The sequence below is a fragment of the Chionomys nivalis genome, chromosome 26 (genome assembly GCF_950005125.1).
Source record: "Chionomys nivalis chromosome 26, mChiNiv1.1, whole genome shotgun sequence".
NCBI classification, from domain to species: domain Eukaryota; kingdom Metazoa; phylum Chordata; class Mammalia; order Rodentia; family Cricetidae; genus Chionomys; species Chionomys nivalis.
Window position 1 is genome coordinate 2,555,479 of NC_080111.1, and position 27,662 is coordinate 2,583,140.

The window sequence follows — 27,662 nt, forward strand, 5'->3', positions numbered from 1 at the left end:
AAACGCTTCAGATGCAAGAAAAATAAAACAAGGGGCTTATCATCATTAATTTTTATATCTCCAATGAGTAGTTGGATCGCTAAGGAACTGAGAAGGTAGACATTAAAAGGAGCTTTCGTTTTTTATAGAAAGACGCTTTCAGTCATAGGTGGAGGTTCTAAGTCCACCTGTGTGCCCCAAGTAGGTAATTTATCAGAAGCAAAAATGCAGGTGGAGCTTTTCCTTAAGTTAAAATTATTTGGTATTGTGCATCTAGGGACTGGCATGATTCTTGGCCGACAATCATTGATTAATAAATATTTTCATCTCAACTAAAATGAAGAAGAAAGCACGAATAATCTTTCATTAGTGATTAACTCAGCTGTTGGTCTTGCCGTCTCTTTTGAACTGACCAGCTTTTGCGGGCTGTGTCACCTCGGAAGGCTCTGCAGAACACACGTGGACCCTCATGGCTCATGAAATCCACCTGGCCACCAATTCACAAGTGTAAATACTTGTCACAAGCCTTGTGTGCACACTAGTATGTCCCGCCAAAAGCAGGATTTGCAGAAGGAAGTTTGTTCGGTAGCCCTGCTTCTAACCCTAAATCTAGTAATAAGTGTGTGACAGCTTGGACGGTGTAGCTTTAGCTACAGACCGCAGGCACCAGGAGCCTGGAAATGCCACTTTTCCAGCTCTCTCACCTGCTTTTGAGTTTTCTGAGCTTCATCTTCCTCTACAAGCTGGAGCTGTTTTTATTTAGGCTTCACAGTTGTGGGGAACCAAACAACGATAGGGTTTTTAGAATGAACCCTCAGCCGTGATGCAGATGGCAGGGCTTGCTGGTACCCGAGGCCCTAACACACTTCCCAAGTGTTGCACTGGCTTTACAGACTGAGAAATTTCTGGGCCTGATGTGTCTTGTTTCTAAATGAGATTCGCTAGGAGGCCAGCAAGAGGGCTCAGCGGATGAAGGGCTTGCTGCCACAGCTGGCGATCTGAGATGAGTCTGTGGGATCCACAGGGTAGGAGAGAGCTGGCTGCTCCAGGTTGTCCTCTAACCTCCACACGCATGCCCTGCTCTCCTCCGAGTCAATAAATCTAATAAAAAAAAAAAAAAGAAATCCATCAAAAATATTCGTGAAACATCCAGGCAGTGAGTGTGTCACTTCAAGTTAAGCAACAAAAAAAAAAAGGAAAGAAAATCCAAATCAACAATAATAAAAGCTAGTTTTTATTGCCTTCACGATTTGTTTATTCTAATTATGCTAGAGCTATAGCGCTAGCTATTTGGAGTAATCCCAAATATTTTCTATATCTGAACAGCTATTTGACTTTAAACAAGTTTTTTCAGTTGTGATTTTAAGAAAGTCATTATCCACGTTACCCCTGAGGTTTGGGGTGATGTAGCAGGGAACTTGGGGTAAAGGTTTAGAAACCAAGGCAATCCTGTCTGCCTTATCTCTGTTTTACTCTCAGGGTTCAGATAGCAACTGGTTTGGTGGGCAGAACTCCTTCCAGGAGTGCCCAAGACGAACCGTGTCTGTCTCACCTCTGTGAAATCACTTGCAGAGAGCTTCTGAGGGCTTTAAGAGGCACTGAAAGGGTCTGTTTGTTTGTTTGGTTTTCCCCATATATTCTTTCGCCCAGGGTGTCGAAATGAGGTTCTGGGGAATACCAGAGTGTTATCTTATTAAGGAGTCCATTAGCACCCACTCATGCTAATCTGTTCACATTTGCATAAGCATCTTAATGGCTTAAAGAAAAATCCCTAGGCCAGAGATTCTAGAAGTTTCTCCATGCAAAACCTTTTACCCAGTTCATTGCTTTTTGCCCAATGTAACTATGTGCGGATTCCAGGGCCAATTCACAAGGCAGCTGTATTAGGTTTGCCTTGAAATATCCCTCAAGGGCTGGCCCCAAATTCATGGCGATCCTTCTGCCTCAGCCTCCTGAGCGCTAGCAATGCAGGTGTAAGTCACTGTGTTTAGTGAATGAGGATATTTAAATTTCCTTCCTACTCTATTAGAAAAAAAGAAAGAAAGAAGTAAAAAACAAACCAAGCCATTGACCAACTACTTTAAAGGATTCCACAGGATCCTTTCCTTTTGTCTGTTGGTTGATACAAATACAGCACATTGGCCAGGAAAGTGGATTTATTGTTTTTCATGTGGAAAACTGAAACTTAAATGTACTTGTATTGCATTTCCCCGAATTTTACTCTTCCAAAAGTTTCCATTTCTTTTTGTGTGCACGGGTGTGCATGTGGAAATTGGAGAACAGTGTGCTGGCAATCGTTGCCTTCCTCCCACCACGTGGACCCAGAGGATCGAACTCAGGTTGTCAGGCTCGATGGTAGACACCTTTACCCGCTTAGCCTACTTGCCAGCCCTATAACTTTGGTCGTAGAATATAGCTTTTAAAAACCAGGTTCAATCAGAGTTTCTTCAACAAAAATATAATGGTCAATGAATATAAAACTGTACAGGAAATTCTGATTGCTCATATACGTTAAAAATAAAATAAAGTTCAATAAGATGATAGCCTTTCTATGAGGGATTAGAGAAAAACAGAATTCAGCAATCAGACTTAGTAAGACTGCAGGAGGAAGCAGCGTCAGATTCGAGCACAGATTGTTACACAGTGTCATCCTCTTATACTCAAACAGACGTGCCAAAGCAGAGACGGCACGGTGTGATGATCCTTAGCTTAGACTGCTTACAGCTCGTTAGAGTTCAGTCCCCACGACCGTCTCTCACCATCTTCCGGTGTGCCATGTATACTGAAGGATCTCACTCGCGTATCTGCCGGCCCACGGGCCTGAAGTGTGTGGCCGTCGTCAGTGGCCGTCGGTGGCCATGTGTAGCTGATGAGAGAGAGACATGAGCTCATTCAGTGCCCATCACCTTGCTTCATGGTAGGAGACATTAGCGATGAAACACGAAGGCCTGGGGAAGTGGTTACATACCTGCCAAACTGCTGTGGTAGGATGGAGACCCGGCCTGCAGCTGTGAAGCCCCTGCTCGCAGCCATTATGCCACACCCCAGTTCCAACATCTGGAAAGATCTGACATAGAGTTTCCAGAAAGTGAATCAGGTGCCCGAATATTGGCCTGAAGCCTTTATGTTCTTCCTTCCCCCTCTTTTGCATGCATGTATTCTGTATGTATAATATATACTTCAATATTTTCTAATAATTTAACATATATATGTTTACCACAAATTTATTATGTTGTTACTTTATTCTAAGCAACTGTGCCGTATAGCCTGAAAACTATTTGTTGATATCCCCCAGCTGATTAAAAGTGGAGTCTCCCTAAATATAGCTTTTAAATATTAGGCTCAATCAGTTTCTTGAAAAAAAAAAAACCAACCAAACAAACAAACAAAAATAATACGATGGTTAGTTCTTGGCAATAGTTTCTGGCTATGGTACAGTTGCTTGGAATACAGTAGTAGCTGGGACAAATGTCTTTTGTTCATGAAGAGAATAACCTCAGAGAAGAGAGTATTTCTCTGTGCCCTTTGGTAGAATGTGATGCCGAGGGCCTTGTGAGGCTTCTGATGTCCGTGGGTGGTAATACCATTTAATAATGTTGACTGTCACTGGCCTTTCCCTGCAGTCTCTGAGTCTCTGAACTCTCAGGAACCCGGAGCAGACCTCAGGTCTAACTCCTACACTAGACGGCCCCTGGCTGCACCCTCCCTTGAACTCACAGAGATCCACTTGCCTCTGCCTCCCAAGTGCTGGGATTAAAGGCGTGTGTTACCACCAAATGTGGCTGCAGATATGGGGGTTCTTAATGATAGATGTTATTATGTGTAAACTTAAAGCAGTATGCACTTATTATTTTGGCTCATCATACAAACTCCTATAGGTTTTATTGATTTCTTATATTTACATGTAATTTGCATGTATTTACATATATAATCATAACTACATCTGTAATTTTTTTAAAATTAAAGTTGTCATGTAGCTATAACATGGAACAGTGAACCCATTCAAGTGTAGTAAGTCTTTAAAAAAGAAAAACGCTAAAAGTTTGGATAATTAGCTCTTGGAGGGTGATTCTCTGTGTTTTTGGTAGAAAAATGGGGATAAAAGTTTGTTACGTAGTTGGAAGTGATTTAAAATTTGAATTCATCATGGCTTTGACTGGATTTGGAAACAGCACAATCAAGCCAGTGACTCAAACATTTACCTGAGAGCAAGTGTCGGTGTCCGTGAAGCGTGCCTTTCCTCTGGAGGTAGTTCATGCTCTTCACATCCTCTTTCAATAAAGATGCGGAGGCCGTTCTCCCGCCAGGGGAAGCCCTATTGGGTTACCTTATCAGAAGGCTCGTAGCCCTTTGCCTGGTTCAGACTTAAGGCCGTGTACTTTAAAGTTTAATTAATACAATGATTGGAAAATGCCTGCCTTCAGAGAAGATTAAAGCAATTTGTTTACCTTGAACTTTCTGCAGGAAAGGTGGCATGGCAACCAAATAAAATTACATTCAAAGACGAAGTAAGACATGAAAGAAATTTGAAGTAAACTTTTGGCTTATTTGGGAATTCCTAGGAAAACTGAACAAAAGTTTGGTTCTTTAGAAGAAGAAAAAATGCTGTATATATAGAAATATGATCCTAAGATAGGCCAGTCACCTTACTTCCTCCAAGAAACTCTGGAAACACACAAAGCTTTCGGACATGGACTAATAATGGCCAGTATCCACTTACATTTTGATGTGCTGTTTTATGTCCACAATAATTTTAAATTCACATTATGGAAGGTATTAATTTAAAGGAAAACCCCACTTTCTTCCACTTTTTGATTGATTTTCTTTAGACTGTTTATGTGTCTCTCTGTTTCCCAGCCATTGCCATAGCCATCTAAATTCTCTTAGTCTCTATATTTTTTACTTACTCCTTACACTAAATTCCTTCAGTATAAGTTATATAGCAAACTACAAATGCTACTTTAATGGTAAAAAGTAGTTATTTTGAGAAGTTTTTCCTAGGCATAGAGAGATGGCTCAGGGGTTAATAACACTTAATTTTGCAGAGGTCCCTCATTCTGTTTCCAGCACAGTCAAGCAACTGATTGCCTGGAACTTGGCCTTTGACTTCTGTGTGTATCTGAGCTCACAGCCACATACCCATCTACATATACACAATTAAAGACAATTGTTGAAGGAGCTGTGGGGCCGCGTTCCTGCCACCCAGCTCCCAGCAGCCTGACTAGCTTATGCCCCAAAATAACAACACACAAACTGTATTCATATAAACACTGCTTGGCCCATTTCCATTAATATGTGTAGCACCATGAGGTGCGCTTACCAGGAAGATTCTAGCCTACGTCTATCCTGTGTCGGAGCTTCATTGCATCTGCCCTGGAGAGAGGCATGGCATCTTACCTCACTTCCTCTTCCTCCCAGCATTCTGTTCTGTTTACTCCACCCACCTATGTTCTAACCTATGAGGCCAAGCAGTTTCTTTATTAATTAACCAATGACCTTCCCACATCATTTCCCCTTTTTCTGTTTAAACAAAAAGGAAAGGCTTTCACTTCAACAGACAATGAAAATAAATCTTAAAAGAGTGTTTTTCCTGCAGGTAAATAGTTTTGATTTCCAGCAGGTAACCACCCCAAACAATGCCTGTTGAATTTACCTTGAATGGAGTTTTGGTAGGGATGGCTGTCTTGGAACCTTCTATGTAGATCAGGGCAGCCTTGACCTTACAGTGATCTCTGTCTGCGCTGCTATGCCCAACTTCTCTAGAAGGTTTTTGCAAAATTATCCCTGATATTTGAAGTCATAAATCTGGCTTAATAAGGCTGCATGGAAATTCACTTTCAAACACATTTTCAAGGTGACACTTGTAACAGCAATGGCTGAGTTGTTCCAGTTTTGGGGTTTGCTTCAAACAAAACTTTGTTGTGGGCAACAAAGTACAGTAGTGCAGGGAACTGGACCTAGGTCTGCGGGAAGAGCGCCAGCGCTCTTAACTGCAGAGCCATCTCTGCAGCCTCACAGAGCGTAGGTAAGGCGGTGGTCCCCACCCCTGTCCAGATGACCAATCCCATCACTTGACTTGAGCATCTGTGAGGCAGTCTCTCCCTTTACTCTTTCAAGGTGATTCTTTAAAGCTTTAGTCATCTCTGCACTAGATAGATAGATGATAGAGATAGATAGATGATAGATAGATAGATAGATAGATAGATAGATAGATAGATAGATGATAGATAGATAGGTGGATAGATAGATAGATAGATGATAGATAAGATAGATAGATAGATAGATAGATAGATAGATAGATAGATAGATAGATAGATAGATAACCTGCACAGGAAAGAATCTTATCTAATGTCTTGTCAAGGTGATGTGATTTTTCTGGGGAGTGTTAAAGTATCCATTTCCAAAAGAAGACAGCAAACGAGGAGATAATGGGTATGTGGTGGGCACATTGACAGACGTCTCCAGCATTCTGCAGCACGGCCTGTCACATGATCAGTAGGCACTCTGCCGCTAAAGCTGTATCCCTCGAGCACGCCCAGCGGAGAATGAGAAGGTGGCTAGCTTGGCAGGCGACGTTGCCCTTGCTGTTCTCCCCGTAACTCTGAACTGTGCTCTTAGCCACCAATTGTAGATTAGAGCGGTAGGGGTTTTGTCACTAAGGTTGTTTGTGGAAAGCAGTCACGGGGCGTAGTGATGTCTGGGGCTTTAGAATTGGATTGACTGGTTGTTTTTTGTCTTGGCTAGTCTAGGAAATGCTTACTTTTTTAAAAAGAAGATCTTCACTTTCATATCGTTTATGAAAAATATCTATTAGTATAATGATTAAGTTAAGCCCAACTCATTCTTTCTTTGGAGTTTTTCTGACTTTTGTTGAAAATATCAGTATCGTAAATGTACCAGATATACAGCAATTCAGTGCTCTATATATCAGCAATAAATTATAACCCTGAAAGTAATGGTGAATTTTTGTTTGTCTCTCCTAACAGTGGAAAGAGTGGAGCGAGAAAACCTTTCAGACTATTGTGTTCTGGGCCAGCGTCCAATACATTTACCAAATATGAACCAGCTGGCATCCCTGGGGAAAACCAACGAACAGTCTCCTCATAGCCAAATCCACCACAGTACTCCCATACGAAACCAAGTGCCCGCCTTGCAGCCCATCATGAGCCCCGGGCTCCTCTCGCCCCAGCTCAGTCCGCAGCTCGTCAGGCAGCAGATAGCCATGGCCCATCTGATCAACCAACAGATCGCCGTCAGCCGGCTCCTGGCTCACCAGCACCCTCAAGCCATCAACCAGCAGTTCCTGAACCATCCCCCCATCCCCAGAGCAGTGAAGCCAGAGCCGACTAACTCCTCTGTGGAGGTCTCTCCCGATATCTACCAGCAAGTCAGAGACGAGCTGAAGAGGGCCAGCGTGTCCCAGGCTGTCTTCGCCAGAGTGGCGTTCAACCGCACACAGGTACAGTTAACACTGTTCTTCCTAGGGACTAAGAGTCAGTAAAGAGCCGGGCAGTGGTGGCGCACGCCTTTAATCCCAGCACTCGGGAGGCAGAGGCAGGCGGATCTCTGTGAGTCTGAGGCCAGCCTGGTCTACAAGAGCTAGTTCCAGGACAGGCTCCAAAGCTACAGAGAAACCCTGTCTCAAAAACAAAACAAAACAAAGAAGGTAAAGAAGAAATGTGACATGTCTTCACTTATTAATACTGTCTTTAGAATGTTTTATGGAGATGAGGAAATGGCTCAGGAGATGCTCACTGTCCAGCGTGAGGACTTGAGTCCAGGTCCCCAGTACCTGTGTTAAGGCTAGGCACACATCTTTAAGCCTAGTGCAGGAGAGGTAGCTGGGAAAATGTCTGGCCAACAAGTCTACCCAATCTATGAGCTCCAGGTGAGCAAAGAGACCCTCCCTCCCTCCCTCCCTCCCTCCCTCCCTCCCTCCCTCCCTCTCTCTCTCTCTCTCTCTCTCTCTCTCTCTCTCTCTCACATACACACACAAGCAGATTCATAGGGAAGACCACAATGTCACCTTTTGTCTCCACATACATACGCACCCCATACATGCCTCATGCATACCCCCATGCATACTTCATACACACATGTATGTGCACCCCATACATACTTCATACATGTAGGGGAGACCCAGCCAATCACCTTGCTAGCAGGGGGCGGGGTCCCCCGAGGATATTTTGGGGATTGGCTGGGTCTCCCCTACACATACACACATGCATGTGAACCCCATACATACTCATACACACACGCATGTGCACCCCATACATGCCTGATACACACATGGCATGTGTGCCCTTATACATACCTCATACACGCATGCATGTGCACCCTCATACATACATCATACACACATGGCATGTGCCTCCCATACATGCCTCATACATATATGGCCCACATACTGTATAGAAACAATATGAATTTCAGAGCATCAAGGACTGAATAATATTCTTCTGTCATGATATGATGTCACTCATCCCTACAAGATCTTAATGGGTTAATTAGAGCCATGTACCAAATACCTGAGACGCTGCCGTCCAGCTCGGCTCCCAGAATCTTACCCCTGAATGGCAGGGTGTTTGGGTACACCTCATCCTTCCCATCTGTGTTCCCCTGGATGGACCTGTGGTCGTGAATTTTGTGATCACCACTACCTCCATTTAAAGAATATTTGAGATGAGCTGTAACACTATTTATGCATGCTCAAACAGTGGTTTTAATCTTTTTTTTTTAGCACTACAAAAGTATTTCTATAGACCTTTTAAAACATGCAAGTCAGATTTGAGATAGTAGCATATAGATCATTTATATTTTTAATGTTTCAAAAGAATTGCACGCGCCTGTAATTTTGAATACTAGAGGTGAAGAGTTCCTTTGCACGTGTGTTGTCTCACTGAGTGAGCGCATTTGAAAGACTTGTTTTCCCCCGTTTGTTCTTCTTAATGAGTGTACATCAGAATGGAGTGGTGTTAAGATCAGGACCTCAGAGCTCACCCCAGAGTTTCTGATTTAGGAAATTGTGGGACAGGACCTGGAGACTTTTATTTCTTACAAGGTCTGAGGTGGTGCTGATGTTAGAGGCTCAGGGTTGAGGGGCGCTTTCTGCAAACCACTTATCCTCTCTCATGAGGAACTCATGAGTCAATAAGGCTTCGCCTTGGAGGACTGATGGCCTCAGTGGTGAGCAAAGGGGAGCCAGAAGTGTGGTGGGTAACCTAGGAGACCATAGCAGTGGGGGCCTGGGGAGCTGGGCTGGAGGGACATTTGCAGGAGCACGAAGGAAGCCTCAAGAACACGGCAGGCGCAGCTTAAAGACCTTACTGCACGTAAGGCAGACAAACAGAAAGGGTCCTGGATGGAAACCTGGAAAACTCAAACTTTAGGTTCCTGGCGGAAGTAGGCCCTGAAGATTAATGAAACGATGAAGACCAAGGAGGGTCTTTACGCTAACGGAATTCATAAGGAAAATATCGAGTCAAAAACTGTGGGGATAGTTGGCGGTTGATAATAAAACAAAAGATACTGGTGGAGGGTCATAGGTCAGGAAAGGTCTTGTAAGAACACCTAAAAGTCTTGAACTTGAAAGCCACAGGTCGTCTGTGGGAATGTGCCATGACTCAAGACACAACCTTTGATCCTAGGAAGTCTTTGGTTTTTCCTCTCTTATTAAAGCAGGTGGCTAGGACAGCCAATTAGGAGACTGCTCTGAGGAACTGGCAGGAATGTGGGGAAGAGCCCAATAAGAGCCGCAGCCGGAGAGAGGAGGGTAGCATCAAGAGGCATGCTGGGAGTAAAACTGTGGCTAGGGTTTAAGTGGGCAGATCCAGGGGGAAGCCGTAAGGGCTCCCAGCAAAGGTATAGTTATGAGAAACAGCCGGGGAGACGCCGCAGGGGCGGCTGAGAAAGGCCACGGTGATTGTTTTTGCTTCGAAAGACTGGCAGATTTCTTAGGAAGACTGTACTGGCAGTGAACATCGAAACTCTAAGTTTGGCACTGAAAACAGTGGGTAGGGATAGACCAAGAGATTGGAAGTGTTACAGAGCCCGGGATTTAAACTAGGGGGGAAGGGTAACGGATGTGATGGCTTGACAGAGGCCATCATGGTGTCTGGTTTCCCAAGGAGTTGTGCTGTTTCAGCCAGTCAGGGGAATACTAGGAGGTGTCTTGTTGGAGGAAGTACGTCACTGTGGGTGGAGTTTGAGGGTTGATAGCTTCCTGTTTTCTTTCTCTGCTTACCTGTGTGTCCCTGAAAATGTAAATCTTCTGGTTCCTGCCAGATCCCACATCTTTCCTGCCGTGTAGGCTTATAAACCATTTAGCTCCTCCCTAATTTGCATCTGTCATGAGTTTCATCACAGAACTAGAAAAGTAGCCAATACAGGTAGTAACCAGGTGAATGGAGGAAATGGCAGCAGGTGCTTGAGCGGCCCTGTTGTCACAGGGAAGGAGGTGATCACAAGAGGGAAGAGAGGCCAGAACAAGAGTTCTCAACCTGTGGGTCACAACCCCCTGGGGTCCCATGTCAGGTCTCCTGCATATCGGATGTTTACATTATAATCCATACCAGCAGCAAAATTACAGTTAAGAAGTAGCAATACTTGTTTGGTTGGGGGTCACCACACATGAAGAAGTGTATCCAAGGGCAGCAGCCTTAGGGAGGTTGGGAACCACTGCTCTAAAGACTCACATGTGGGTGGAAAGTCAAGATGCACGGAGAAAGAGAAGCTTGACCTTATGTCTGAGGATTTGGCTTGAGAATCGGTTCGTTGCAGTGGTGAGGACAGGAGCGGCGCTCCAGGGTTAAGGTGCCACTCAGTGCCAGGGTGCAGAAGCAGGTTGCTTTTTCAAAAGCAAGCGTTAAAAAGGCAGCCAGGAGCACAGGAACAGCTTGATGGGAGTCAACTTAAGACACGAGATGTTTTTTAGCCTCAGATCGAATTAAGGAACATGAATCAGAAATGGAGTCATTGATGTGGTTAAACAGTTGCTGGCTGGGAGCAAAGACGAGGCCCTGGGGCTGTTGGGGTTCCGTATTCATGTGTTTGTTATGCAGAAGGACAGAGGTGGAATCTCATGCTCCCTTGGCTCATAGCTACCTTGTACATTCTACTCACGGTAGAGCCTGTTCCCATCACTTGGAAAATGCATTCGGGGGAGACCCACACATGTTTCATCCATCTTCTTGTGACTTAAAAGACTCAGGCCACACTTACATGTTCATGGTTACCTAGGCTGGAGTCATATAAGGCTACGGTCCCTTGGAGAAATATCTGTTGCCCATCACTGAAAATATGAAGTGGAGGGATACGTCTATCATCTGTGCGCATGAATCGACATTTCATGCCCAGCCAGCATTTGATTGCCTAGTTATGTGCACAGCTCTTTTTGGCTGAGGATAAAATTGAGAGCGTAGCTGTACCGCTTTGGATTTTCACAGCGGAATGCAGTATACATATTCGTACCCAAATAGTGCGAAGTGTGAGAGAAGACTCCCGGTGAGTCAAGACCACGGACAGACGTAGTGAGAGGGTGCGCTGTGTCAAGGCACCGGACTTGTGGAGCTCTGCCTCCTCCTGAGGAATCCTTCATGTCTCTTTGTCGGGATTCAAGGTTTTTCCTTGGCATTGCCACCTTCGAAGGGCCACGCTTTATAAAGGTCTAATTGAAGCACAGAACACGTTTTATTATTCCACCCCCCCCCCCATGCCATTAAATTTGTAAGACGGCTACACCCAGAAAGAAACATTCCCTTTCAGTCAGCACGAGCTTTGAGTTCATGGGCCAGCCTTGAGGATATCAAATGGAAACCACAGAGGGACGTAGGAGTGTTTCCTCTTTAAATCCTGCTTTCAATTTGGGAAAGCTTTTCATCCCTCTGGGATCGTAACCTGTTGTATATAAGCCCAGCCTAATCAGAGTAGATGGTATTGACAGAGTGTGAACTCGGACGGGAGGTCAGCAGGTAGATTGTTTCTGCTCTGCGGCCTGCGGTCCCACTAGCAGCGCAAATGGGCAGCTGGTTTCGCCAGCTGTATTAAACAGGAGACACGGTGTAGTCTACCCCATGAAACCAGCCGTGGGCTTTCCAAATGCGGAGCCTTTTCTGAGTGGAATCAGACACTTCTGGGTGCTAGAGTAACTCGCCAGGTACAGTTCATGGGCAAAAGTGGTTAAGGGCATTGTAATCCTTTTCCAGAAGGCAGGTTAACTTGACTGTACAGAGCCAGAACCGTTCCTTTTGACAGGCATCTGCAGACGTCATCCGTGGCTGCTCTCTTGATGGGTAGCAACTTCTCACGTGCCTGAGTGTTTTACAGAACTCACTGGCATCTCCAGGACTCATCATTATTCTCTCTAATAAAGAGGGCCGTGTCACATGACAGCTTGTGTCCCTGGATGTCTGTTTGAAGGTTTAGCAAAAAGTCTTAACTAGTTTGTGTATGTGTGGGTGTGCAGAAACCAAAATAGCCTGCAACCACTCAGCAGTCCAGCAAGACTGTAAACGTGGAAGCCTTGTGTGCCTGCTTCTAAGACTTCCAGATGAAAGCCTCACGCCGACGGTGGATGGTATTGGAGAACTATGTTATTGAAGGAGACTCGTTCATTACCTTAGATGCTGATGCGTTTGCCATTTGATAAGGCAAAATGACATCATTAGGGACTATCTCTCCAAGAGGTTTATTTATTTATTTTTAAGTTAATACATCGTGATAGGTGTTATCATGGAATTTTCATCCACAGATGTTTTATAACACTATAGTCTGTTCTCGCTGCTACCCTCCCCTGCTGTCTTCCTGTGTGCCTTGCCCACTCCTGCCCCCACGGGCTTTCAGTACACTCTAATTTTGCTACATAAGTCTTTCAGAGTCATTTATGCATCTCTCTGGTAACACCTTGCTTTGCATCACGCTCATGGCTTCTAGTTTGGGAACTAGGTAACCTCTCTGTAGTTTTCTTTTACCGTCTTTTGTTACTATTTGTAAACGTCTGCCGTGTAAACTAAGAGTAAGCAAGTTGAGTTCATGTCTGCACAAGGGACTTTGCGCACTTATGGCAGCAGTGCCAGGACATGAACTCTCCAGCATGGCATGGCGGTCCTGGAGTTCTGAACACAGGGCACACAGCAGCGTCGCATCTGTGCAAGTCTTTTGGAAGAAGCGGTCAGTCCTGCTTGGCATGCTATTTTATAGCCAAAGGGACCGCAGGAGAACCCTGAGCTGGCAGCCATAACTGTGTGCTTACCTGCCCGCCTTGAACACCCTCTCTTGTGGCCTCTGAAGGACCGCAGAGGCAGGCATACACCCTTGCTGTGTCGTGTTTCCCCACACCCGGGCCTGTGCTTCTGGTGCGGCTCTTCATTCACAGGACTGTCCTCAGGCTCCTCGATGTTGGCACAGAGCTGGAAGAGCTTAGCCAGCATGTGGCAGGAACCACAGTGACAGCCCACTGCCTCCCTCCTTGTGATGGAGATCTCTCTGCCACTCCAGAGCTCTCTGTATAATCAGTTCCAACATGGCTTGAGTTTTGTCTTCCCTCGCTGTCCCCTACCACTCTTCCTTGGAAGCAGTTTACCTCTAAAGCTCTAGCGCTAGAGTCTTTGTCTCGGGGTCGTGGTCCATGCCTTTTGGTCTTGCCATGCGAGCGGAGGCTTGAGTAGAGCATAGCATCAGAATGGTGCCCATCCATCCCACAAAGCAACCACCATGTACCGTATGAGGCTGGCATGGCTGTGTCCGCACTTGGGTGTTCGAAAACATCATCGTTGCTATTTGAAATGGGAAGCCTGGTAGGTCCTCGGTTCACTGAATGGAGAATAGCATTATTGAGACTGACTTCGGGATATTGAACCAGGGGTTGGGGGGTGGGGGTTGAGATTAGAAATGAGAGACCATGAATATGAGCAGGAATGAGATCCGGGAGAGAAATGGGATTTGAAACCTTAGGAGTTAATCCTACCACTGTTTCCCGGGATGGGAAGTAGCCTCTCTAGTCTGAGCTGTGACACACATCAAGTGGCTTTGTCCCTTGGCCCTGCTGCTCTCCAGGGCTCTGTCAGGTGCAGGCGGTGTCTGTGAAATAGTTGTTTCTGTCTGGGTCTGAGTTCTGTGCATGCGTCATCTCCTGCGTCTGGAACCTAAATTCATCCTAGGTTGGCCCCTTTTTCTCTCATTAGGTCTGTAGACATGAGGTAGGTCACTTGGTGATCTGCTAAATTTGTGTCTTTGCCTATTTAAATGTGGGATTGGGAATCCTAATTATAAGTATTCTGTTTTCTTTATTAAAGTATAGACTTGAAAACATTGATCAGAGGCGAATGTAGGATAAAAGGCTTATAGCAATGTTTTAAGACTTAATATTACTAGTGTCCACTGACCTGTAAGAAGTAATGTCTCATTAAATATGTACAGTGACTTTTACTTAATAGGTAAGCTATTCTCTAATTTATTTAAAAAAATCCAATGACCTATATATTCATATGTTCAAAAATCCCCATTTCCTAACATGGCTTCTCCTCCGAGACCTTCCTTCCATCTGAGCAGATCTGTTAAATGAAGTAGAGGAAGCTTTGCTCCAAACTAGGGTAAATTCCATGGAACGGCTGTGCTGCCACACGTGACTGGAGCAGGAGAATGCCAGAAAAGGGGAATGGGGGTGACCCTCTCATCCTTCTCTCCTCTTCCCTTCCCACTGGCCACAGAGTGCACTGGCACCCTCCACAGGGAGAGCAATAAGACCTTTGCCCCTTTTGGGAGTGAGACTTTGTTCAGGTTTGTTGCTCATGCAGCCTTGTCCATTTTCTTCTCCTCGAGCAGAGAGGGTGAGGTAAGGCTTGCTGAGCTGAACCTTGGGAGCACACTTCTGGTAAAAGACAGGATATGTGTGATAACAGTGTGCTCTGTCAGAAGAAGGGGTGTCTGATTCGGTGTCCTGCCTTTCAGTTCAGTGAAAATACACAGGCATTGATCAGAGAGGCCTCACTGGCAAGGCAGTGTGTGTGCCCTGGTTTTATCTGATGGAGAACAGGACCCCCACAATCCTGAATCTGTGGGGACTCATTTGATCAACCTGTCCTCATCTGACTACATTTTATCTATCATCTATCTATCTATCTATCTATCTATCTATCTATCTATCTATCTATCTATCTATCTATCATATCTATCTATCATCTATCTATCTTTCTATCTATCATCTATCTATATCTATCGACTTTGCAGGAAAAGAAAATCCACTGTTTATTCTGCAAAGCTACATCACTTGAAGGAACTTAAGACCAGGGTCATAAATACAATTTATGAAGTCACTCAGCAACTGGAGAATGTTTTCAGCAGATTGGAAAATGAGATTGAATGATGTATCAGAAAATTTGGCAGGAAGGCCAGCTGCTGAACATGCAAACGCCATTGCATGAAATGGCGTGGAATTTGATTGAAGCTTTGTTTACACAGTGTTTGGAATATATGCATGCCCCAAACTGTTAGGGTTACATTTCTAAGAACTTGCTAAAAATTAGGATTTGAGGCAGCACAGTCGGAATGAGACAGGAGATGGCTAAAGGAAACTCTTAGCTACAGATTCTCGGGAGTCTAAGGTATGAATCATTTCAGGAGGAGACAATAATTGCCTTTTAATTTCATTGTTTGAGTTACGAATATTGTTAGCCAGAGATGGGCATAATTTAATTATACATTGCAGTTTTATATTTGTATAAACCTCTAAGATAGTCATGTTCATTGTCAGCTGACACAGTGTCAGCCAGGATCATTTCTCAGTATCTTGTTGAGATCTGAGCTCTTTGCAAGTCAAGGACCACAATGTAAATGTAGGGTCTTGACTCCATGGTCCAGTGAACTGGTTATAAAATAACAAGGGCCCACGTGAGAGACAGGAAGTCCACTTCTGAGAGGTGGGCTGTAAATGTCAAATGTTGCAGATCAGGCATGAACCCGTTATTGAGTTTTGGAGTAAATAATATGTTCTCTTTTGATGTTGGAACATTAAATTAATAAAGTAGGGAGAGGTGGCCTTGCTTACTTCATAAAATAGGTCTTTCATTTCAAAATCACTGACTTGAATTCTCAGATTGAAAGATTGCAATAATATTAATGTGTCCCAAGATAGCAGTGTCTCGGAGTTATTGGATGGTGGGGGGCGGGGGGCTCTCTAGATAGCTATCTTCCTTTAACACCTTCTGTACATATAAGGGTATTGTCAATTAGCACCTCTTAGGCAACCTCATCCAAATGGCCTGGATTGGTCAGCTCAAGGACTAAACTTGTACAGGCTCCAAGCTTGCTCTGTCTGTGTCTTCGGTAAAAGGGAGGTCGATTTGGTAAATAGGAAACCTCACAACTCAACCTCCATCTCGAGTCCACCTGAGACAGAACATATAGGTAACAGAAGAGGGGAAGGTTTGCTTTTTCTCTCCATCTTTTACAAAACAGAGAATCAGGGCAAGCCAACATGGTGTCCACTGTCCAGTCTGTTCCTCCTACCCCTGACCAGTGGCCTTACAAGTTAGTCACTGGATTCATTATATGCGATTCAAATTTCCTATATTTGAATTCAAAATTCAAATTTCCTATGGCTAGGAAATAGAACATTCCATTTTGGTGATAATTTTGTAAGTCATTTTTCACCATTATCAACCAAGGACTAGTCCTCTCACAGACAGGGAATCTTCATCTTCAATATTTTTATTTCTGGTGTGAGCATCCGTTGTAGTCTCTCACCAACCTTTAAAGTCATAGATCAGATTTTACAGGTTTGTAACGATTTCACTGCGGCAATGGGACTGCTAGTCTTAGTTCTCATTACTCATATCTTGTATCACTGTTCAGTTAATAAGCATTAAATCAGTATGTTCAAGGGATCTTCCTTCTTTGGCTGTTGATTGAAATGAGGTCCAGTTGTCTAGGGGTTGCGTGCGTGTTTGTTCAAATAAAGTACACTAACTCTTTGAACCCAGAAATGCTGCAGCATGAATATAAGTGTATCCATTTGAAATCAGTTGGAGATGTCCAAGCAATTTCAATCTCCTTATAATTTTTTGTGCCAAAAATGAGCACTATAGTTTATGGCATCTGCTGAACACCTTAGCCATTACCATGAGCATCTGGAGCACTGGGTAAATCATGGCTGGGAGACACACGTTTGTACATACATCATGCTTGTCCCCAGCTCTATGGATTGCTAAAGCACAGTCTTAATGAAAAAGAAAAAAAGACCTTATAGAATCATATTCATTCTGCAACTGAACCACTTTGGTATTTATAGACTTCCAGTTCTGATCTATGAAACCAGCCTTATGGTCCACTACTGTGACCCAAGATTACATAATGACAGCACTTAAGAATTATTTTAAATTACTTCCATGTTGCATGGGAAAAGAAAGCTATGGGCCAGGCAGTGGTGGCACACACCTTTAGCCCCAGCATCAGGTACCGTGGTCAAGTCTTGTTGAATGCACTGGGAAGGTTTCTCATGACACAAGTATTTAATTTATAAACCGCAGGCCTAAGGTGTATGATGTCATTATAAGCGGAGTTTATGTGTCGCGAAATCTCAGTTTCCGTGATTGCTCTCGGTAGGTTGAATAAAAGGATCTTGAGAGCTTCGTGAGTTAGCCTTTCAATACATGGCCGGCTAGGGTCTGCTGTGGACTCTCCACCCAAGATAAGACTCTCCCAGAGCTGTAAAGAATAAGTGTTTTCTTAAAGGTCTGCATTCTCCTCACCACCAGGTCACAGCCAAGCACAGAATATATAGAATCAGCCCCCGATGACATTTTATGCTGGGAGAGAGATAGTTTTTGTAGTGGCCAGTGTGAACGATGGTGGTTGGTACAGATGTGAGACCAAATTAGTCCTGCTCACTTCAGTCCAAAGGAGGCCTGTATATGTGCACAGACCAAGCCTCTGAGTTCCTCGAGTGGCATGTCTCTGGCCTGTCAACTTTTAGCTGTCAACTTTTGTAAACGCGTTTTTATTTGCAGAGTACATTAATTCCCTTTAGATGTTCAGTTCCATCTAACCCATCCCACAAAATATGACATTCATAGGCTGTCTCTCTCAATAAAGAGATACTGTAATAAAAGAGAGATTTTATTAAACTAATGCAATAACGACACTTTCTTTGAGGATTTAGCCCATCATTTTTAATAATAAAAATCAGATTGCCATTGTTGTGCCCAGTGTGCGTTTTATTCAAATCAGACTAAGTACTCTGGCTTCCTGGCTTTAGCAGAGCTCTGGGAGTTGGGGGCGGGGTGAACATTTTCAGCGTTAACACAAATGAATTTCAACAGCCAGAATCACGGTACAGTTGTCGATTATGGGAAACCTGTTCTGTTGGCAAACAGGGAGCTATGCCTGGGGAGCATCTAGAAGAAAACGGGGCAGGGAAACAACTTCCTGGGGTAGGTCGGCTCTTAATTGGTGGATGCTAGGACGATCCACTGGCCTGCCGCTGCCTTCAGTGCTCTCTCTAACTCCTAGGGAATCTCTGATACATTTTGAGCTTGCTATGTGGGATCAGACTAGAAGCTGGACTTTACCTGGCTTCTTAGGGTACCAGTGATAATTGGTTGCATAATAACAACAACAACAACAACAGTCATAATAATAGTCTCCTATTCTCCTGTTACCTGAGCCATCAGAACTGTTGACAGTTAAGGTTGATAGAAGGGATAGTAGATTATAAGCGACATAGAGAGGCCCTTCCCTCCCTCTCATAAGCAGGTCATCCTCCAGGGAGAGCGGACGAATGGCCCAAGTCCCTGGCAGAGCCTCCTCTGGAAAATAGGAGTGAGCCTACGGACTTCTGAAATCTCACTCTTGGTCATGACATCTTCTGTTCTAAGGACGATGCCCTCGTATGCACACATTTTCAGACTCGCCGTGATGTCTTCTTTAATCGTACATTTTCAAAGGCGATGTCACTGGATATCTGAAAAGGTTTGTCATTAAATGTGTTGTGTAATTGATTCACCTACCTCGGTCTAGCTTCAGTCTGCGAATGACTAAAACATGCTATGTTCTCTGACGATGCCAGTCTGCGTGTTCCTAAAACGCAGGGACTATAGGGTTTCTCGCAGGTGCACGGCTCAGCAGCACACGTGAAGGGCAGATGTGACCTCCTCACATCTGCCCCTTATCACATAGGAGCCCAGAGCTTACAGACTCTTTGCTACGTGGTCAGCGAGTTGCTGTTGGGGTTGTTGCCTCTGTCTGTTGCAATAACATGGTGAACACCACAAGTTGGCTGTTTTTTTGTCTCTGGTTTCAACGGCCACGAGCAGCCATGTATGTAATTTATAGAAATGGAAATGGCCTCCAGCTAGTTTGACTCTTAGAGAAAACACCAGGCTTCGGCCCCTCCGCTCTCCCCCTACACACCTGGTGTATATCACTTTAAAAAATAAATTATGCCTCATTAAATTACAATTAAGAGGCATCACGATCATTTGTTTTTCTGGAAGGAAGATGTTTTGCATATTGAAAGCCTAATTTGTTGCAGGTGACAGAAAGGCTGAGCAGATTATCTAATATCGCTTCATTTGGGGGCGATGTCTGTTGCGTGGTGTGCGCCTACGCCAGTGCCTCCAGATCTCACCCATGTGCACGGTTGTCATCTTCACATCTGAGGGTCTCATGCCTCTTGTTCTTGTCCCTTTGTTCCCCATTTGAGAGAGCAGACTCCCCTTGGTTTTCTGGAGAAAGCCTGGTCTCTGTTTCTTTTCAGATGGGTTTTCGCAGACCTTCCCCTTCCTGGCTGTACCATTATGGTTCCGCGCAGGTGCTACTTGCCTTTGAAGCTTCAGCTAGATCCAATTTCACCCTCTCCATGAAAGCCGTCCCCCTCCAGCCCCACAGCCGGCGACTCTTCTCCTGATTTTGAACCAAGATGGTGCTTGCTGTGTTTTGAATTTATGACATTTCCCCCTCCCCCTTTTCCCTTATTTCTCCACTCTTCTCCCCAGTGTCCTCTTCTCTTTTCTTTCCTCTCCCCTGCTCTCTTCCCCTTCTCTCCCTTCCCCATCTTTCTTTCTGTGTTCCTACTTAGGATGGGTCTCCCTGTATGACCCAGGCACTGCTCTGACCTCATGATCCTCCTGCCTCTCCTGGGACCACTGGTGGGCAAGCCTGCACCAGCACACCCAGCCAGCGTCTTTTCCGGTGCGCAGTGTGCACCCTTAAACCCTTCCTGCCACCGTGTAGAAAACTCTTTGCAAGCAGGTTTTTTCTCTGTTCATTCTTTTTGCCTCCCCCTGGGCTTTTCACCAAGTCATCACTGAGAAAGGAATTAATGGAGCTGCTGTTCTTTGGGACAGGCGCACTGTGTTTGGGAGTTCCCTAGGCAGCCGAGGGGAGATATCTGGCTTATGGTTCCTACGACCAATGTAGCCTAACTCTAGAAAGTGCCAAAACCTTGCAAACCACATGTAAGGCCGATCTGTTCAGATCCAGCCTTTTGTGACTTTAAAAACTGGCAGGTGGGAGAGAGCGTGACTACAGATGTCAGGTGACAGGGGCCAGGAAAGCAGGATCCCTGAATCCTCCTATAGCCAGCCCCCGACTGCCCTATGGGGGTGGGGACAGTCCTGAAACCTAGTCCATGCAGATGCGTGTCGTGTCACAGGGTTGAGGGCCTACCTGAGATGTTTGGCCACCTGTCCCCGGCAAGGTGATAAGGCTAGTGTAGAAACTTGAACATGTCACTCGTGATAATGTTTGCCACACCCTCCTGAGTGTCAGCAGGTGCCTGCACACATAAGCAAAAGCAGTATCAGTTGGTGAGGTGTTGAAACAGAGTCAGCGACAGAAAGTAGAATTCATTCTAGGTGTTACTGAGAAATGCTGTTGTACCACAGACAATGTAAGATCACGAATTTCTTTTACTTTAAAAATCACCTCAATTTCTTCCTTTTATCTTTGACGATAGCTTGTATTACCAGGCAAGCCAGACTACATGATACAATTGTTGTTTTGTACTCTGAATTATTTTGATTTTACTGAGCTCCTTCCCAGACCCGTCCATTCTCCTGGAGCTGGCAATGGCCTGAAACTCTTGTAAACTCCTCCATTGATGAGCCAGGGCAAACACCCTCTGAGGCGCTCTTTGCCTAAACTTTTTTATTCTGGTGACTTGGAACCCAAGAACTCATGGGACAGGGGTGGGTCCTCTATGTCTGGGCCCTGGCAGGCAACAATGTTTCTTTAGGCAACAATGTTTCTTCAGGCAACAATGTTTCTTCAGGCAACAATGTTTCTTCAGGCAACAATGTTTCTTTTTTTGTCTTATGTAAAGTAGGCTGATACCACCTAGGAAACTGTGTGTCTCCGTGGAGAAGGCCCTATTGCCCCCAATGAGGCAAATACCTAATGGCCATTTTACTCAACAATGGCAGTATGTTTTAATATAATTACTGATATGAAACTTTAATAAGCAATATCCTGGTTAATTTATTAATTTCCTTTCACAACCTTCCTATTGATAGGAGTGCATCTTTTATTTTTACCCCTTCCAGAGCCCAGGTGTCACAGCACATTTTCTATACCTCGAGCTGCATAATGGCAGCGTCCAAGTGACACCTCCTGCTTGGCTGCTTGATAATTAAAATGCCAGATGACATAGTAGCAGAGGTCCTAGAAATATTTATGTGAGATAAATTATTAATTTGTGTTTCATTCAAGACAGAGTCAATATGATAAACATTTATTCATCTTGATAATTAGCGGGTGGCGGGGGTGGTTTGTGTGGATGTGGGAGTTAGGCTATGGATTGTGTGAGTATGTGTGTGTGTATGTGTGTATATGTGTGTATGTGTGTGTATGTTTGTGTATGTGTGTGTATTTTAAGCTAACTGAATTCATTTCACATGTATGCCTACAGAATTTAGACAATGCTTTTAAAAACCTTAGCTTATAGTAGTCAAAAGTGAGCAAATAACCAGTGTAAAAAAAAGTCAGAACCAAACATCAAAGGTCTTGTGTGCTCAGGCTAGTCACTTTCAGTTGAGTGTCCTGCGTGAAAAGAATGTCCTTTGTGACCACTGCCACACTGGTGGGAGTTGGAACAATGCTGTAACTTGCTGGTGGCCACACAGGAAGGGAAGGTGGCTCTGGCCTGTGTATTTGAGACTGTGTCTGCACTCAGGTAAATGACTCAGTAGAAGCCTGTAAACCATCATGCACTTAAGATTCAAATGCTGTGCGCCTTTTACTCTGGCAGGGATACTGAGCAGCAGCCATCCTCCAGGATACTCTGTTTTCCGAGAGATGGGTGAATTTGTCTGACATATGACAGATGCAAAAGAAGGATCCTCTGCAAGAAACCAACAAAAAACACTCCATACTTTTTAATAACTTTTTTTAGTTGTTGGGGGACCTAGAAACATAGTTTTTGGTTATGGCGATCTAGAATAGGGTTTTTGATAGCACTTTCAACTGTAAGAAACCTTGGCTGTAATATACTATGTGACTCATGAAAATAATTTAAAAGAGGAAGAATAAGTTAAACTCTGCCTTTGAGTTATTTTGAATTATAATCATAGCGAGTATCTCCATGATGACCCTAAAACATTTTCATTATAATACCGAAGGTAGGTTGGAGAGAGAGAGAGAGAAGGGGGGGGGGAATGGAGGAGGAAGGGCATGGGGGGGTGGGAGAAAAGTCACTCCTTTCTGTGCGTGACTCATCATGAAGGAAAGCTCAGAAGATATCAATCTGAGTGCCGTATCGACTTTGGAAACTGGAAGCAATTTCAAAATCCACTTCCTTTTCTCATATTAATTTAGAGATTCTTTTAAAACAGAAAATCTTTGAAGCAAATCCATTATGAATATATTTCAGGTTGCTCATTTAAAATGGGAAGTAGGGTAACCCGAGGCACAACCGACTCTTATTTCCCGAAAGGGATTGGATTCCCGGGCTGCGTCACACTTTCCTGGAAGACGGGCACCTCGCTTGTCTTCTTGAGGCATGCCATGAGATCTGGATTCCCTTCCCATCACTGTAGCAGTGCGGGATTTTTACACACACCACCTACCTCGCTCCCTCCTTGATCACATATGTGTGTGCCCACATACCAAGTTGCACACAGCCACACGTACACATTTGTGTGGCGTGGCATGTTTTATCCTTGTTTACATGCTGACCTCAAACAGACGACATTGTGTGCTGTGTTTCTATATGTACTTTTTCCAAGTTTTAGGATTCCTTTAACCAAAGTAAGGGTAACCTCCAAGTCCAGGGCTAGCATAGGTTCCTTGTGGTATAGTTGTTTAATGTGAGTCAAAAATTATTAGGCTTATTTGTGTGTGTGCATGCATGTGCACATGTGTGCACATGTGTGTGCATGTGTGTGCACATGTGGGGTTCAGAGGATAGCTTGCAGTTCTCTCCTCCTATCATGGAAGCCCCAGGAACTGAACCGAGGTCATCAGGCATCTTGCCAGCCCTTATGTGCTATTTCAAATGATGATTATACTTCCTTGAAATGTTGGTAACCGCGTGATGTGCCTTCCTATAAGTGATATTTGCTAGACTACATTGCAATACACGGGTTTATATGAAAATGCCCACTGTACCCTGCAGATTTCTGACCAGCCAGAGAATATTTCTTCCCCTCCCATCCACCGCTGTTTTGTATGTGAGCTGTGTCTCTTGCATCTATATCGATTTTCCTCAGAGCAAACATCATTGGCACCTGCAGGGCTTTGCTGCAGTTCATAGAAGTGACTCTTCATGACTTGGGGTTGCCCCATCTGTTCAAAGCTACAGGATTAGTGTCTTAGCTCTTCCTGGGGGGAACAATCCTAAACCCTGATCTCATGTGCCCTGCGGAAGGATGTCAGCTGAGAACATGTAGTGATGTCCCTGTGAGTTAATCCACAAGTGTATGGGGTCAAGAGACTCCCTTGTCTCTCGCTGTCCCCTTAGGCTATGCTGTGTTACTAGAGTATCGGCAGGGCAAAATCCTTGGCAATTGTGTCCACAGAAACACCACACTTGGAGCTTCCCAATTTGGTTGAGTTGCACATTGAGAAAGTGCCGGAGCCTATCCACACTGCAGTTAGAGCGTGTTCAGGTCCCTAGCTAACGTGGCCACATTTCCATCACTTTAACTGTAAGATTAGAGCTTCCCCAAGAAGCTACCTTATGAAACATGCCTCGTGTTACCTGCGCAAGTGTAACTACTATGTGCAAAATTATCAGAGCTAAGAGATTACAGCCATTTGCTTTCTATTTTTCTATTTTCCTTTTTCTATTTTTTCCTCCTTGCCATAGGAAACATCTCTATTGAAACCAGTGGCCAGTCATACATAAATTCAGCCAAACTTTTATTTTTTTTTAAATCGATGTAAATCTCCCATGCTGTTTAAATGTCGGAACTAAATTTACCAAACTTGGCAGATTTGTAAAGCTAAGCAGGACTGCCAAGAGTTCCCAGTTTCAAGCAGAGAGAGTTCTTACAGCTCCTGAAATACTTGCAGGAGGCACCTGGCGCTAATTGCAGCCCCACATTTCCTCCAGAGCGCCTACCTTTGCTAGCTGGCAATGCCTCGTGCGGGATTATCGCGGCGATGATGAGGTGGCAGAATAGAAGTCCTAAATAAGGCACAGCCCCGGAAGGGGAGCACATCCCCACAGATCCCTTGCGAGCCTGCAGGAATTAGGCATGTTCCCGGTATCCTCTCACGCTGGTTATGCCAAACAGATAGAGGGGCGGAAGGGCGGGAGACAGGAACCACACCCGTAATCCTGCAGATGTGACTTTGCCTGTTTCTCTCCTCTGCTCCACCAGGGATTACTGTCAGAGATTCTGCGTAAGGAGGAAGACCCCAGGACTGCCTCTCAGTCTCTGCTCGTAAACCTGAGGGCCATGCAGAACTTCCTCAACCTGCCCGAAGTGGAGCGCGATCGCATTTACCAGGATGAGAGGGAACGGAGCATGAACCCCAATGTGAGCATGGTCTCCTCCGCCTCTAGCAGCCCCAGCTCCTCCCGAACCCCACAGGTGAGCCGCCTGCTCCACGCGTCATTTATGAACCTCTTGTGCCATGGAGTCTCTGTTTTCCCTTGAAAACTGAGACGTGACTCAAGGGCTTCTTAATCCAAGGAACGGGTCCAAGGGTATGGCCTGTAGCTTTGTCATGTGGTAATCCCATACTGTGGTATGTTATTCCTTCCCCTTTGGGGATGTCTCATTCTTCCCATGAGCAGGCAAGAGTAGTGGGGTGACCCACTACTCACTGTGCAGTTTCAGAAGAAAGAGCCGGGGGTGGGGTGGAAGCTGTGTTTGTATAGCAAGCCCCAGAAACAGAGAAACTCTGTCTCAAAAAACCAAAAACCAACAAAAAACCAAGCACTTTATTTTCCTTAAACTGCTTGGTTATTGCGACGGGGAGGAGAAAGTTGTTGAGGGCAAGAAGCAGCAGTTCAAACACTGCTGTAAGCAGTCCAGCAAGACAAAGCGGAGGGCCGGGGAGATGGGTCAGCAGTTAAGATGGATTATTACTTTTGTTTGCAACTCCAGCTCCGGGGGAATCCAACACTTCTGGCCTCCTTGGCACCTACACTCCTGTGCACACACACCTCCCCCCAGTAAAAAAAAAAAAAAAAAAAAAAAAAAAAAGAACTTTTTGGTTTTTTGAGACAGGCTTTCTGTGTGTCTGTGTGTAGCTTTGGGACCTGTCCTGGCTCTTGATCTGTAGACCAGGTTGGCCTCGACGTCAAAGATCCGCCTGCCTCTGCTTCCCGAGTGCCAGGATTAAAGGCGTGCACCACCAACTGCCGCGCACCACGCCCCTGCGCTCTGTGCGCTGGCACCCAGTTACCGAGCTTCGGACAAGGGGACTGGAGGTTAAAATACACAGACACACACAGACAGAGAGACAGTGACACAGGTCATCCTCGAATTCCCCAAGAATGCCCCCTTTATTGTGTTCAGGGGCAGATTATATAGAGATAGCCACGCCCCAGCCAAACCCACCAGAAACCACTCTCCTGCCATCAGGAACTCCTGAAGGTCTCGTGCTCAGAGCAGCTGTAGGCACTCAGATCAGGGCATTACAAGAAATTCAGGATCTAGGGTCTCACTGCTCCCAACATCCAACGCCTGGTGGAAATAAGAACTTTTTAGAGACACAGTGGAAAAGTCCTGTGCGTAGGGAATACGGTAGCTGGGTGGAAGGATGGGTCCTGGCGATAGGAGGCCTTGGTTTGCCCCTCTTAGCTGGATTTGGTAATGTCTGGCCTTCCTGTCTGCTTACTTCTAAAGTGTTGAGAACATGAGGTAGGCAGGGCACATTTCCAATTCAGATGTAAGCCACTCATTTCTCACTTACTTCCTGTTTCCCCTCAACTTTCCCTACTTGTTGACTTACGATCAAACCATTCCGTTCTCTGGGTTGCATAGATTCTGACGGTTCTCAAAGCCAACAGTTAATTGGTAGATACCTATCTGTGCAAAACTGAAAAGTGAGTGCACCAAAATAGAAGGTGGCTTTGCTTAGATACTATAGTTTTGTGCTTACTTGTTGGTTTTCTGGTAAGTTCCAAGAAGCTGCTGAAATACAGAACCAGAACTGTATTCTGGTAGGAATATTAGATCCTTCACAAGTATATCCTCATTTCCCATCTACCTTGACTCAGTATTTTTGCATCCTGCAGTAGATTTGTAACTCAAGGTCCCGTCCCCTCATGCCCTGCTGAACTGCATTCCTGACACCAGGTTTTAATAAATCATGAGCCATGCTTACTGTTAAAGTCTTGACCACTTACTTTGAACATGTGCAACCAAGCCTTTTAATTTATTTTTCTTTCAATATCAGTGAATAAATAGTGAACAACTGTTAGGACCTTGCTAGTTTGCACTGATATTGCCTGCCAGTAAAGTCAGTAGTATTTTTACCACAGTTAAAGGCTGTGCCCCCTTTGGGGAGTCCAGCCATACTTCCTACTCCATGTTTCTCCAGCCAGGCCATTCTCCTGGAACAAGGCCATCGGTACTTGTTGGAAAGCCACACAGGTCGGTAGGTTTTGTTGTCAGTGTCTTTGCAATATTTTTCTAATGAGATTGTATCTTCGGCAGTCTTCCAGAGACCTGATCATTTCCAGAGCCTGGCCAGCTTAATATGGCTTCACAATTGAGACAACATTTGCTTTGTTTGAATCAGGATCAGAACTTGAAAGTTCCTAGATGAAGGTTTCCTTAGGGATAAGTACAGGAAGTTGAGCATTTAATTCTGACAGCTTTTTTGATTTCCGAAAGTACACATAAAATATACTTTTGAGGAGTATGATTCTAGGACCACGATCGGACCTTCATTGCCATTTTATTCTATATTTGTGGCTGGAGATTGGGAAAGAGAAAGTTGTCTGAATCTTTCAAACATTTCCTGCATACCTTTGTCCCTATGTGTTCAAAATTCTCTCTGGCCTATCCCAGCAGTAAAGGTGCTTTGTACAAACAGTGACAGCAGCAAACCAAGCATGGCGATACCTGCCTGGAATCTCAGCGAGGTCATCAGTGACATAACAAGTCCTAGGCTCTGTAGAGCGTTTGTTTGAGAATGGAAGAGAGTAGGGACCAGACAGCCCTTATTCGGAGCCAGCAACTTCGTACGCAAAGGCAACTTTACACAAATTATTTTCCAGACCCCTTCAACAC

The 27,662-nt window shown here is 44.8% G+C and overlaps 1 protein-coding gene across 3 annotated transcripts in view; it reads left to right on the forward strand.

Annotated features, from left to right (window-relative positions):
- Satb2 (SATB homeobox 2) overlaps positions 1–27,662 on the forward strand; it is a 213,463-nt gene that overhangs the window by 88,340 nt on the left and 97,461 nt on the right. For all 3 annotated transcript variants that reach the window (XM_057758803.1, XM_057758805.1, XM_057758804.1), the window contains 2 exons: positions 6,966–7,438; positions 24,795–25,007. In XM_057758803.1, coding sequence (XP_057614786.1) covers positions 6,966–7,438; positions 24,795–25,007 — 686 coding nt within the window. The remainder of the gene's footprint in view (positions 1–6,965; positions 7,439–24,794; positions 25,008–27,662) is intronic.